This window comes from Podarcis gaigeae, assembly GCF_964106915.1.
Source record: "Podarcis gaigeae genome assembly, chromosome: 4".
Classification (NCBI taxonomy): domain Eukaryota; kingdom Metazoa; phylum Chordata; class Lepidosauria; order Squamata; family Lacertidae; genus Podarcis; species Podarcis gaigeae.
The window spans coordinates 56,280,754-56,294,601 of NC_139677.1; the positions used below are offsets into that span (position 1 = coordinate 56,280,754).

Here is a 13,848-nt window from a genome sequence, read left to right on the forward strand (position 1 = left end):
TATTTGCCTTCTCAAGGTCTGAGCAGCCCCTTTTTCAGGGTAAGGCCCCTTCCTGCATTCAGCAATTCCCCAGGCCCCCAAACGTGGCTTTGCTCTTAATTCTGCCAAGCATAGTCTGTCCATTTCCTCTGAAGAGGTGTTAGATTTTCATGAGGTCAAAAATACTTTGGCAACATTACGCATTTCAGCACTGCCCCAAAACTATTTTGTACATGGCAAAACCTCACATTGCTTGCATATCACAAACAATAACAATGTGCAGGCAACGTGATATGTAAAGACAGGGATTGAACATTTCACTTTTATCTGGAAAATGACTTCACGGAGACCACTGCTAATCTGGGTTGATGAGGACATATAAACACACCATTCTCTGTGTTTGATCAATGTCTACATTGTAGAGAGACTTCTGCTCTGCCAATTACAGCCCTACCCTGTAACTCCCTAAAGAATACTGAGATGAAGCACCATTAAGTCTGGGCCAGGGGGCATATTTTTAATCGAGCAAATGGGGGTGTGATTGCATTTAAAACTAATGAGAATTCCATACATCTGTCACTTGCTTGGAATTATATTCCTCAGGGTCCATCTTAAACCTACAAAATAATAATAATGATGATAAAAAATTAAATGCATGCAGCAGGTTGCCACTGGGCAGTTCAACCAAACCCACAATGACTTTCTCACCTGCAACTCTTTCTGTTGTGAATGGTGAGAATAGTGGTGTCTCTTCTTAGATTTATTTATCCTCTTGGTTTTTGTGTGTGCATACATTCCCCTCTTGTTCCAAGTCCAATGTATTCCAAGCGTTTTTTGCAAGCACTCTTTCCCCTTGACTTTGCTATTGCATGTGCAATAAGGATGCAGGCATCAAATAATTGTCCTTTACCAGAGTGGATAGACGTCAAAGAAGAAGAAAGGGAGTTTGCAACTTGGAGGCCAGCTGACAATCCTCTGGGGGGTTGAATTTTAATTGGTTGCCTTCAGGGAAGCCAGCTCCCTACCCGTAATATAGTGCTTTAATTTTGTTATTTAATTTGATAGAAAACAAAGGCATACTTTATGGCCCTATATTTATGTTTAATTGGCAAATGAATCAGTTGTATTTGAGCAGAAGCGTGTTAATAACTGTGTGAATTTCTATTCAGAGAGAAAAAGAAGTGGCACTCACCACAGTCCACCCGCATAATCCTGATTCTGACATCTGGGTTCATGAGTATTTTACACCATCCTGGTACTGCCTGCCAAATAACCAGTCTGCCCTGACGGTAGTCCACCCAGGGGACACAACACGGGATGTCCTGGAAATGATTTGTAAGGTAAAAAAAAGAAACATTATAGGAAACAGATTTTTGAATTTTCTATTATTATTTGAAATTGTGATTATAGCCATTTTACTCCCCTCCCCCTCCCAGTTTCAGAGTGTTCTAACTATAATGAGCCGTCCTGTGGTTTAATTTTACCAAAAATGAAAAGTTGCACAAGAATGCAGAACTGGATGGATTTCCCACGTTTGAATGATCTGCAATCTGTGACAATCATATGTGTATTGAAATGTTTGTCATTGCACATCCTAAAAACCATTCTGAAATTCTCACTCCTTATGAAAGATTTAAATTTGAAGGTTTACATTTTTATTTTATTTTGGCTTCTCAGCATTTATTTGTAGCTTGTGCCTATATTCTCCTATGCTATTATAATTTCAGCACAAGTTTTAATAGAATTATATATGTAATACACACACACACACACAATTGTGAGTTTGGTTAAAATTAAGATGTTCAAAATCCATGATGTTCTGGTGCAGAGGTCTCTAAATGTTTCAGTCGCACTCTTTTCCATGCTTGCTGAGCTGCCCCTTCCATTTAAGTAATGGTGGAAGCTGTACACGAACAGGAGCTTATTGTCTGCACTGGAGCTCTTTCATGCTGAATCATTTTTATTTTGTATTTATGTATAACTTTTAGGTTTTATACACCCTCTTGCTGAGTATTCCTGTCACCTGTGGTACCTGAACTTAATGCCATTATCCACTGGAAAAGTGGGTGATCACTGTTGAAATGAATTTTCTCCAGAGCTTTTTGGTCTAAATTTTTAATTTATTTTTATTCACATTTTAATAATGAACTTTGCACCAGTGCCCTTCCAGTGTGCTTCCATTGATTATATTTGTATATTCAGCAAAACATTTTGTCTGTCATTCAGTTAAGTATGTTCTATCACTTTTTCATGTGATTCACCTACTTTTCATCTGTATCTTCTCTATCAGTTTCCACGCTAAGCAATAAAACTTTTCAACTTCACTCTTTTTAAATTAAAGTTCGGTACTCAGTTAAACTAAGAAAGATGTTGATGGAACTCAGGTGTGCTGTGAGTGTGATATTATGCACCTCATTGCATTGTAATCAGCACAAGAATTCATATACTTTTAGATTCTCAGGTGTATTTTTTAGAATTAATGACTTATCCATCTATACCAGGGGTCAGCAACCTTTTTCAGCCGTGAGCCGGTCCACCGTCCCTCAGACCATGTGGTGGGCCGGACTATATTTTGGAGAATTTTTTTAAAATAAAAGCACACATTCTACTCATGTAAAAACACCATGCAGGCCCCACAAATAACCCAGAAATGCATTTTAAATAAAAGGATACATTCTACTCATGTAATAACATGCTGATTCCCAGACTGTCCGCGGACCAGATTGAGAAGGCCTGTGGGCCGCATCCAGCCCACGGCCCTTAGGTTGCCTACCCCTGATCTATACAAACATGGAAATGGGTCTTGAATCTGCATACAAGTAGCATTTGAAATTTCCTCTAGTACTGTGACACATTCTCTATTTTCACACTTAGATTAGCCATGAAAGGTTGCATCATAGTAAATATTAGTGGGATTGTTTGTCTGCTGACTGTCACAATTTGTGAATTGTTAGTTTGAAAAAAAAAGGAGAGGGAATTTTCAGATAAAGATAACTGTTAGCTGGGTTGCAACAAATTCAATCTGTTTTCTGAGTTGTAGTGTTGGATTCTTTTAAGTATAGGACAAAGGGATGTGGGTGGCGCTATAGTCTAAACCACTGAGCCCCTTCGGCTTGCCAATCAGAAGGTCGGCAGTTCGAATGCCCGTGACAAGGTGAGCTTCCATTGCTCTGTCCCAGCTCCTGCCAACCTAGCAGTTTGAAAGCAGACAGATAAATAGGTACTGCTGTGGCAGGAAGGTAAATATAAGTCCATCCCCTGTAACATCCACTAACCAACTAAACTGAAACCCTTAAAGCAATTTGTTTAACACTTTGACTCTTTCATATTCAAATGATGCCTTCAGAAACATAACTTTATGACTTTTAAAGAAAAGCCCAGTGTTGCACAGAAGGTATGAAGGAAAGCATTTATTATGGGTAATTATATATTGTATTCACTGGCAAATGAATTTCTGGAGAGTACTGACGCTCTCAGTGAGAAATGTCTTATTGTAACCAAAGGCAGATGACACTTTCAAAAAAGACACAATAGGCAACAATTATAAAATGTTCTTAGCAATCATTTTATTTTTAGAACTTTTACATAAGCAGTAAGCCAGATTCTCAGCCAACAGATACTGACTGCTCTTTTCCCTATACTTTACATTTTGTGAAGATAAATTCCTAAGTCCATGTTCTACTTCTTTTTAGGCTTTGAGCCCCAAACCTATTGGGCCACAGTTGGAATTGTATTAATTTCAAGTCCACTGGGCTAAACTGATCTGTAGTTCAAGCTGTGAATCTGCTTCTTTCTGTACCAAATTATCCGCTTAGGGAAATACTTATGGTTGCATTCTTTCCTGTAACATCTAATAATAAATCTCTCTCTTCTGTCTCTTGTATTCAGCTCATTCTTTTTCCTTTAATTCTCTGATCCACATCATTTCACATCAGTTTGCCACCTGCCATCTGAGAACCAGTCGAGTTCTGGTATAGTAAACATTTCATGTGAACTCCTTCATGCTCTAGATTGTGTTGTTAAGATTCCCCATGTTGTAAATCTTCCCTTGACGGTGGGAACCAAAGGGTTTCAAATGCTAGATTGAATAGATGCCCAGGATTATTGTCCTGCTATAACTGTATTGATTGTCTGGGTAGTGTGTTGTGTATTGAGCATTGGGGTGGTGGGACAAAGGTAGCTCAGTTGTAGAACACATGTTTTACAGTGGAACCTCTGCTTACGGACATAATCTGTTCCGGAGGTCCGTCCGCTGGTCGAAACGGGACACTAGAAGAGGCATCTTGTGTGCTTGTGCATTCGGCGGTAGTGCGCTTCTGCACAGACGCCAGAAGCCGCTTCTGCGCATGCACAAATTGCGGCAAACCCGGTGTTTACTTCCGGGTTTGCCGTGGATGCATCCACAAGACAAGGTGTATGTAAGTTGAGGTTCCATTGTATATAAAAGAAGTGAACCTCTTTTTGAAAGGCCCCTCCAGACCTTTCAGTCTGGCCCTCAGGGATCTCCCCCGCTGTATCTCCTCTCCAGCCCTGGATGGACGATTGAGAGGGGCATGTGTAGAAACCACTACACTGTACAAAGTTAACATTCACATGCTCTGCCCATTTTTGTCTCTGTCTGCCGGAAGGTTGCCAGAAGGGAATGCAGCCATCAGACTGAAAACAGTTCCCAATTTTTGCTGGTTTGATACCAGGCACCTCTAGTTTTTGTTGAGAAAGTTTGAAACACGAATGAAGCCACTGCCAGTCACTAAAGAGACAACACAGAGCTATACGGTCAGTGGTCTGATTTGACATAGAGCAATTCCCTATGTTCCTATTTGGGGAATCTCTAAGAATGAGCTTGCTGTTTTCAAAACTAAGGAAGTTTATTGTAGGGTTCCAGAGATGATATTGTTGTTGTTGTTGATGATGATGATGATGATAGGCATAGCAACCAACCTTTTCTTGGAGGTCTCCCTTATTCTGGGAGAGCTATGGCTTTCCCCACAAGAAAGTAAATAGTTTAGAAATTGCTGTGCATCAGCATATAGCCATCGGTATGTGTGGTTAGCCTGGTGCTGCCTGGGACACTAGTCCCTGTAGGTTCTCTTAACATGTCGGACTAAATCTCACTGAAATGCCTTTCAGTCACGGCTTCTCCTGACAGCTCTAAAGCTGAATGAGCTGTGGAATGTACATGAGGTTTTTGCTGATTGCTGACTGACAGAAAGAGGCTGTCGGAAGGAGGCTAGTGGGTCATTGGTTCCATTCACGTGGTTTTGTTTGCCTGTTCTTGCGCTGCCTTGTCAAGTTTCATTTCTGAACATTTCTCAAGCGGCAGGCTTTCCCAAGTCTTTTTGTTCAGTGATACGCAGCTGACTTGCCTTCCAATTCCATCAACGCTGAAAACAGTTCAAATTCAGTTGGGTTTATTGGGGGAGGGCAGGAAGGAAGGGGGTGCCTGTAAATGAAAAACAACCTAGAGCTTTTTGACTCGGTCAAAAACTGCGCTAATAGGCAAGGAGAGATGCTGTCTTCACAACAGATTTGGAGGCAGTAGGCCACATTGGGACTGATGTTAACTCAGTGTCATATGAAATAGCTGATGTGGCTCCGATTAGAATTTGCTACAGGCCTGAGGCAAGTAATGACTGCCCTCAGGTGTGTAGATGAATGGCAGCGCTCATTTGCCCTCCCTTCCCTCCCAGATGCTGTTATGTTATTTCCCCAAAGGCCAGAGTATTAGAGAACTAGTGGGGTTTTAATTTCGAAAGAGATGCAGCCTTGCTACTTCTGCCACCGGCCTTGGGAAGAAACATTCCAATCCTTCTGTCAGCCTTTCAATACAGGAGGGGAAGCTGGGTTGGCTTTCTGTTCCACACTGAACTTTTCCTTGCACTGCTGTCCTTTTACCTGCTGTGGAAAAGAGTTGTGGTTGTGTCTGCATACTTAGCTTCAATGGGCCAGAAGCGGCAGCTGTTTGTTCAGAGGTAGGGATAGTATGGTAGTAGTGGGACAGCCAGACATTCATTACCTTTCAGGCAGATGTGGGCCCATTCTGAAGGCCGTTTTTTTGTTTGTTAACGGATCTTCTGTTAATTGTGAGGAGAATCAAAGAATCATAGAATTGGAAGGGGCCCAAGGGTCATCTAGTCCAACCCCTGCAATGCTGAAGCTGCACCTGTTTGACTTTGCTTTAGGATTCCTCAACTGCTTCAGATTTCTGAGGTAATTCTAAAATGGCATATATAAATTCCACTTGTAGGGAATAGGGAATAAGAAGGTGGAAGTGCAAATGCCATAACAGCCAGCTAACTGTAACTAACTCTTTTTTTAAAAAAAATATAATGAGAGAATCTGGTAAACACATTCATGGTTATCTGTTCTGGGATAATATTATGTAACGCCTGGAATTTTAGGAGCCCTTTATCATTCAAAATTAGCAAGTATTTGATAATGTGATGGCAAACTTTGGTGAGACTCAGAAAGCAGCACCCCTGGTCTCCTACTGTGTATGTCAGATTTTAGGAGCAAGCCGTTCCCTTTTCCTATGATACAATTAACTTCTTATCTATGCCAGCAGTATTTTCATCCACACTGTAGGTGAGCAGAGCTGGACTTCAGCAGGGCTTCCCACTCAGAGGAATGCTGTTATCTTTGTGATATCAAGACGGGGATAAGCGAGCATTTCTTTTCTGAGTGGCAAATAAAGAATTATTCCGGGGTTGTTTAGACAGTATCTTTATAAAACATCCTTTTAAGCAAAAAGACCTTCCCTTCATTTTACAGGAACATCTTTCACGAAAAGAAAATGGTTACTTGTGCTCTTATCTATATCTTGCAGTAACCTTCTCTCCCCCCTCCCTTCCCCCCCTTTCAGGCACATCAGCTGGATTACTCAGCTCACTATCTACGTCTTAAGTTCCTGACAGGAAACCAAATGCAATCCTACATACCAAAGCCAGAAGAGGATATTTATGAATTGGTAATGCTCACCCTTCAAAAATAATTCTGTGCAACGTTTCTTGTGAGAAAAAGACTTTTGTTGTAGTGCTTGGTCTTTTTTGGTAATTAATTGCAAGCTATCGATACTCATAAATATCAGTAACTTTGAACTAGTAGCACAAGATAATTTACTTGTGTGGCGGAACAAAAGATATTGATTCTGATATCATTGTTGTTATTATTACACTTGGATTCTACCCTTCAAGGAGCACACCGAGGTATAACTGGTCGTCCCCTCTTCACAACAACCCTGTTTTGAGACTGGCCCAAGGCTTTAAGTCTGGCTGAGGATTTGAACCAAGCCCTCCTAATCCTAGTCCAACACTCTTAATTGCTATATCAGACACTAACTTTAGTAATGCACTTTTAAGCTGTGTGATAAAATTCACGGCTTATGATTGGTATAAATGGGAAGAAGGGAGGTGGGTCTAAGTTTTCTCAGACAGAGGGAGCATCATTGTGAAAGCTTTCGTTGATATTGAGGGGTGGTCTTTGCCAAGCAAGATGGAGAAAAGAAATGTGGATTTCTGATGCAATGAAAAAGATGGTAGATACTGACCCCCAGTGGAGATGAGTAGTAGGACGACTGGATAAAGGGGAAATTATGTGCTTTTATTTCTGAGGTCAAGGCAGAAATCTTATACAGTTGTACCTTGGTTCTCAAAAGCCCTGTGACTCGAATGTATTGGCTCCCGAACGCCGCAAACTGGGAAGTGAGTGCTCCGGTTTTCAAACTTTTTCTGGGAAGCTGAACGTCTGATACAGCTTCAGTGGTTTCCGATTGAGTGCAGGAAGCTGCACCTTGGTTTTCGAACATTTTCAGAAGTCGAACGGACTTCCAGAACAGATTCCATTTGAGAACCAAGGTACAACTGTATGTGCTTGCCTTGGAGTAAGTTCCATTGAGCTCAGTGGAGCTTGCTTCTGAGGAGAAATCTAGGGTTGTGGCCGAAAATCTAAACGGCTAAAAATGAAGCTCAACACTTCTGCAGTAATTCACTGTTGTTCTTTAGAAATGCTATGAGTATACCAGAGTATACATATGCATATACTCTGGTTCATGCAGTTCAGCTTGCTCCTCAGTGTACACCCATCCCTTTCCCACCACCTTCTGTCAACAATGACATTGTGAACCAGTATTTAATTTAGCAGTACAATCTGCCAAGTTATTATTTTTATTAAATTTGTATACTGCCCTTCATTTGAAGAACACAACATAACAATACAAAATGAAAAACACAAGATTCTCTTCACATTGCTGCAGTTCTTCTTTAGACATTTTTGTCTTCACTCTTAATTTTAAAAGAACACTGTGTGAAAAAATAACAACTGACAATATACGTCCTCACAACAGACTCTCACTCTCTCTTTTTGCATTTTCAGTTGTATAAAGAAATTGAAATCTGTGAGAAAATTACACAGCAAGTTCGGATTGAAAAATCTGACACGTCGTCTGATAACTATGGTGAGTTTGACATTTATATATATATATTTGCCTTTTCATATCTAAGCATGCTTTTAAATACATCTTCAGAGGATTTATTGAATAAACCATCTGTGGTCAAATCTCAGGACTGTCATTCCCATAGCTGTCACAGTGTGCGCCTCAGTATTAAGCCTTCTAATGAAACATGGCAAATCTGCCATTTTTGTCTTGCCTGAAGTGGTGTGCTAGATTTTCATGGAGGTTAAGTGCAAAGGCTGGCCATTTCAAGAGCGGAGTCCTTCCAAGAAACAAGCCTCTCTTTGCTAAATAAATAAAGACTTTTCACACTAAGCAAGTCACAGCATCATCCCCAAGAAAGACCTTTTTCAAGGGCTGCCTTTTCTTTCAGCAGAAGCTGGCTTGCGTCATTCTGCCACTGGATTTGACCAGCTGTTAATTGGATCCATTTAAAGATATGCATTTATCGTAAATGACTCTTGTGCCACTTTTCAGGATCAAAGATTATCCCAAAGCTGCTTAGAATAAAGCGATCACAAACAAGAACAATCAAACAACATTATTAACTCTACAGAAATACATAATTGTTAAATGTAAAAGTGAACAGAGCAATAGAAAATTAAAAATAGCATAAAACCATCAGGGTTAAATTACTTACACTTTTAATTACTTGCCTACATTAAAGTAGCTTACATACGTCTGACAGAAATTACATGTTGTTCATTAGCAAATAAGGTTGCCATCTTAACCCAACTTACCTGGGAGTAAGCATCATTGTATTCAGTAGGACGTACTTCTAAGTAGTTATGGTTTAGCTTGCATTGCAATTTATTAACCCCCCTCCTTTTTAAAAGTATGTACAACTACAGACTTCTTTGTTATGTACACACCACCTAGTGCTAGTCACCTGAACCCAACCAATATTTGCCTTTATACCCCAAATATCCATCTCTGAAGCTGTGATAATTCAACGGTCTCATTTTTTCCTGCTGGGCTTCCATTAGGCAGTCCTGTTCATAGTGAATATATTATCTAAGATTACCCTTTCTTGCTGGCTTTGAATCTCTAAACACAATGAGATTTCTGTATTTCGTGGTACACAATGATACTCTACTGTCTTTTCTTTGTCCTTTCTCTTTTGAAATTGATGAATGAAAGTATCTTTCCATCTACAAAAATTACTTTGAAGGCAGTTTGATTGAGAATTAGATCCTATCACATCTGCTTCCTTATAGCTAATGGCCAATAATATGTTAAATATATTTCCCCCAGGAGGGTCATAAATATTTTGCTTAATAAACAAAAAGGCAAGCTGCTGCCTACATCTCCCTAGGAAGCCATCGAATTTCAGAGCAGCAAATGCCTCGTTTTAGAGAAAGCAATAAATAATGCATGATAGTTAACATGTATTTACATCCTGCATACTTTGGAGCAGATGATACAAACTGAATGCACCTCGAGGCAGGACAAAGTCAAATGCAGGTATCAAGTATGATGCACACTTCTAATCCAGGTGTTGGCAGTTACCGTATTTTTCACTCTATAACACGCACCCGACCATAACACGCACATAGTTTTTAGAGGAGGAAAATCTGTAGGCATGCCACCCGTAGGCATTCCCTCCATAACACGCACAGACATTTCCCCTTACTTTCTAGGAGGAAAAAAGTGAGTGTTATGGTGCAAAAAATACGGTATTTTCCTGAAAAAACATTTCCCTGAAATACTCTGTATCTCTGTGTCTGTTTCCCTTTCTCCCACCCCACAATTTTAAATATATGTGAGCCACTTGTGCCTTACCAGATTTAGAAAAAGTATAATATGTGGAGTGGTAACATAGCTTTAATCTTGGTCGGGCCTGTGTATTACACAATTCAGTATAGTGCACAGATCTGACTGCAAGTGAGATCTGTGTTTTGCTTAATATATTCACTTTTTTCTCTTGTGTATCATGCACGTGCAGGATCTGGAAAACTGAACCATAATATTTTGCCCCAAACAAATTAAAAAACCCATGTATAATTGTTGTCATCATGGGGTGTGGTATTCTGTTTTAGAGAGCAACTTGCATAATTTCCATACAGACTATATGAATAATGGTGGGAGTTTGGTAAAATTTGACCACGTAAATAAATGGTTTTACTTGATTAAAGCAAAGTTAATGGAATGGATCTTTTTGTGAAATTAAATCAAGTGGTTCTCAGTTTTGCCACTGGATATTTCAACAGGCTTTTCTCTGTCCTCTGTGGAAGAAGAGGGGATTCGGCGGCTCCATGTAAACAGTGTCAAAGAGACAGGCCTGGCTTTCAAAAAAGGTAGGGTGCCAGGGGGTGTTGTATTTCCCTTTAAAACTTTTTCAGTGATCAACAAAAGGAGCCCTTTCCTCTTTCTGCTATTCAAGATTATACCAGATCTCCATTGCACCTAGACCAAAAATCAATTAGGAATGGTGACAAAAAGTGTAACTCCAGTACCTTCCAAATTATGTTACTGTTCAGTCCGTCTCTTAATTTTAAAAGATGAATTTATTGTAAAGCTGGTAACACAGTTATGTTGAAGGTTGACTATACTGTGGTACAGACGCTTGGGTTACAGATGCTTCAGGTTATAGATGCTTCATGTTACAGACTCCGCTAAACCAGAAATAGTATCTTGGGTTAAAAACGTTGCTTCAGGATGAGAACAGAACAGAAATCGCACAGCGGCTCATAACCAGAAACCACTCGTAACATGAGGTGCGCTTTCATTAATGGCTCCTCCCGCTGCTGCTGTGCCGCTGGCGTGCGACTTCCGCTTACATCATGGGGCAAAGTTTGCAACAAGGGACATCTACTTCCGGGTTAGTGGAGTGTGTAACCCAAAGCATTCATAAGGGGGACGGTATGTAAAATGAGGTACCACTGTACATCTTTCTGGACACTGAAGGTTGATATTCTTCCCTTTGCTGCATCTTAATAGCTTGTGATAGTTTTGTTTCAAGTTGATTTAGGAGAAGTAACTCAAGTGATCACAAGAAGTAACCTCTGAAGAGGGTTGGGGCAGGGATAAATCACATTATGTTTACTTCTTTTTCAAATATCTGTCTACATGCATGTTTTGAGAACATGACTACCTTAACGTGAGAACTTAAACTAGACAGCAATATACATTCCTTTTGATTTTTTTTTTAAATTATGACATTTATCCTACCATCGGAAACCTTCACACAATCATTACAACTTAATTTTAGTATTCTTGCAATACTAAATAAATTAAAAGGGACCCAGCTCTCTGTTCAGTCATGAACTGACATAGTGCTCTTGGGTGAGTTACTTACCTTTCTTGGTCTTAGTTTTTCCACTTGTAAAATGTACATAATTATTATTTTCTAATAAAATGATTGAATGGACAAATAAAATCAAGATTGTAAAACATGGAGCACAATACCCAGAATGCTCTGCCATGCTGGACTGAGCCTCATGTTGCCAGACACACTCGGTTTGGCTGGACTGGGCTGTTGCATCATTACAGCGCATCTTTGTGGTTTGTGCCCTGAAAGGAGTTTTCAATGAAGAAAAGTTTCTTGTTTGAAAGAAATAGCATATAGGCCAGAAGTGGCCCTCCAGATGCTTCTTGACTCCAACTCCCATCATTCCTGACTGGGGCTGATGGGAGTTGGAGTCCCCCAACATCTGGAGGACCACAGGTTAGCCAATCCCACCTTAGGCAGACATGAAATCTTAAATGCTGAATAGAAATCCAACTCTGATGGATAACTTTGAGTATGACTCTTGATTTTCTGCTTTCTCTTTGCAGGCCTGAAACCTGGTGATGAGATCATTGAAATCAATAAGAAAGCTGCTGAAGACTTAAATTCAGCCATGCTAAGAGATGTTCTTGTTCAGCCTTCTCTGTGCCTTACAGTACGGACTTATCCTGAGAGACAGGCAGGGCAGAAACTAATGCAGCTGCCACAACGCCGCACAGATGGTTCACTTGACCTGTCCGACAGTCCATTGCGCTCTGTTGGCAATAGCCAAGGTACCCATGTTTACTAGCATTGTGGGCTTACATTTTTGAATCTTCCAACTCTTCAGTTCTATAAAAGAGACTTGCTGCTTTCAAAAACAGAAGCTGCTGCAATTTTAAAGGATACTTTTTTTAGTTTTTAATCTTATGTTTCTCTTTCGGTGTCTTCCTTCACCTCTCTTCCAAACATCTTTTTATTTTTATTTTTTAAAAAAACACTTTTTCATGTATACTACTGCCAGGCAAACCTGATGCAAACATTGATACATTTAAAAAGTTCCAAACATTGCTTAGTTTTTGGGCTACGGCAGCTTTCGAAAGTGTCTCTCTGTTTTGCCACAAGATGTCAGCAGTGTCCTATGTGAAAGCGGTTCTGTGTAGGATTCATTTGTCCACTGAACATGCTTGGTTAATAACAGAACAAAGATGGAAATGATCTTAATGATGCATTGAGGAACAGACATTTCTCTAACCATTTAACATGAATAGGGGAGTCAAGTGCCTGTGAACATGCAGTTCATACTGACCGAGGAATTAGATTCCGACAGCAGGCCTTCAAAGCATGTCCTTGTATGCCCCATACACTACTGTGTTCACCAGGAAACTTGCAGTATCTTAGTGGCAAAACAAGCACAAACAAATCCTAAGAAATACGCTTTTTAAGTCATTGTGCTCCTAAATGTTCATAGTGAAATAAGAGTTCAGGTAAGAAAGGAAGGGAAGCAATAGATTCACCTTGTTTGTGTGAATATTTTACCAGAAAAGCCCAGGTGCTTCCCAACAGGCAGGCTGTTTGTACGAAATTTGGTTGCTATCCTACACTTTCTAAGCACAATTTTCTTGTGACTTTTCAAGCCGCAAAAAGTATTGAGTGAAAAGTGATGGGAAATTGTAGTGGAAAGTATAGGATAACAGCCACTAGTTAGCTGTGCCGTATCCCCTGTGTGTGAAAACACAAACTCAAGCAGCTAGACAGGAAGCTCCCCAGATCTTTCCTTTTTCTGCTTTCCAGCACAAAATATAAGGCTTTTTGCATGGTAGGAAAGATAGTCACGAACTCTGGGATATCACTGGTGTTTTCAACTTCCGCAAAAAAAAGAAGAAGAAGAAGAAGAAAGAAGAAGAAAAAGAGCAGCAGCAGAAGAAGCACAATTTAGTCTATGGTTGAGGTCAGTTGAGGAACAACATGTATGAAGTATAAGGTGAAAACTGAGGAGAAAGAAAAGGGGGAGTGGGAACTGACTTGCTTGAGCCCTGAACAGGATATAATCTCCTGGAAGTGTGCATTAGGTTGGAAGAAGGAACGTGCTTCCATGGTTGACCCCCTATCCCCATGCTGTATATCAGCAAAGCACCAAGATGCAGGACCATCAGCCAGCCTTGTTCCTGAGCCCCTTTGCACTGCATAGCATAGGGAGGGAAAGCTTCAA

General features: G+C 40.2%; 1 protein-coding gene across 12 annotated transcripts in view; it reads left to right on the top strand.

Moving 5' to 3' along the window:
- The window catches only part of TIAM1 (TIAM Rac1 associated GEF 1), a 189,933-nt gene that overhangs the window by 143,998 nt on the left and 32,087 nt on the right, over window positions 1-13,848 (top strand). For all 12 annotated transcript variants that reach the window (XM_083735895.1, XM_083735897.1, XM_083735904.1 and 9 more), the window contains 5 exons: window positions 1,149-1,319; window positions 6,842-6,946; window positions 8,350-8,431; window positions 10,639-10,725; window positions 12,206-12,430. In XM_083735895.1, the coding sequence (XP_083592021.1) occupies window positions 1,149-1,319; window positions 6,842-6,946; window positions 8,350-8,431; window positions 10,639-10,725; window positions 12,206-12,430 (670 nt within the window). The remainder of the gene's footprint in view (window positions 1-1,148; window positions 1,320-6,841; window positions 6,947-8,349; window positions 8,432-10,638; window positions 10,726-12,205; window positions 12,431-13,848) is intronic.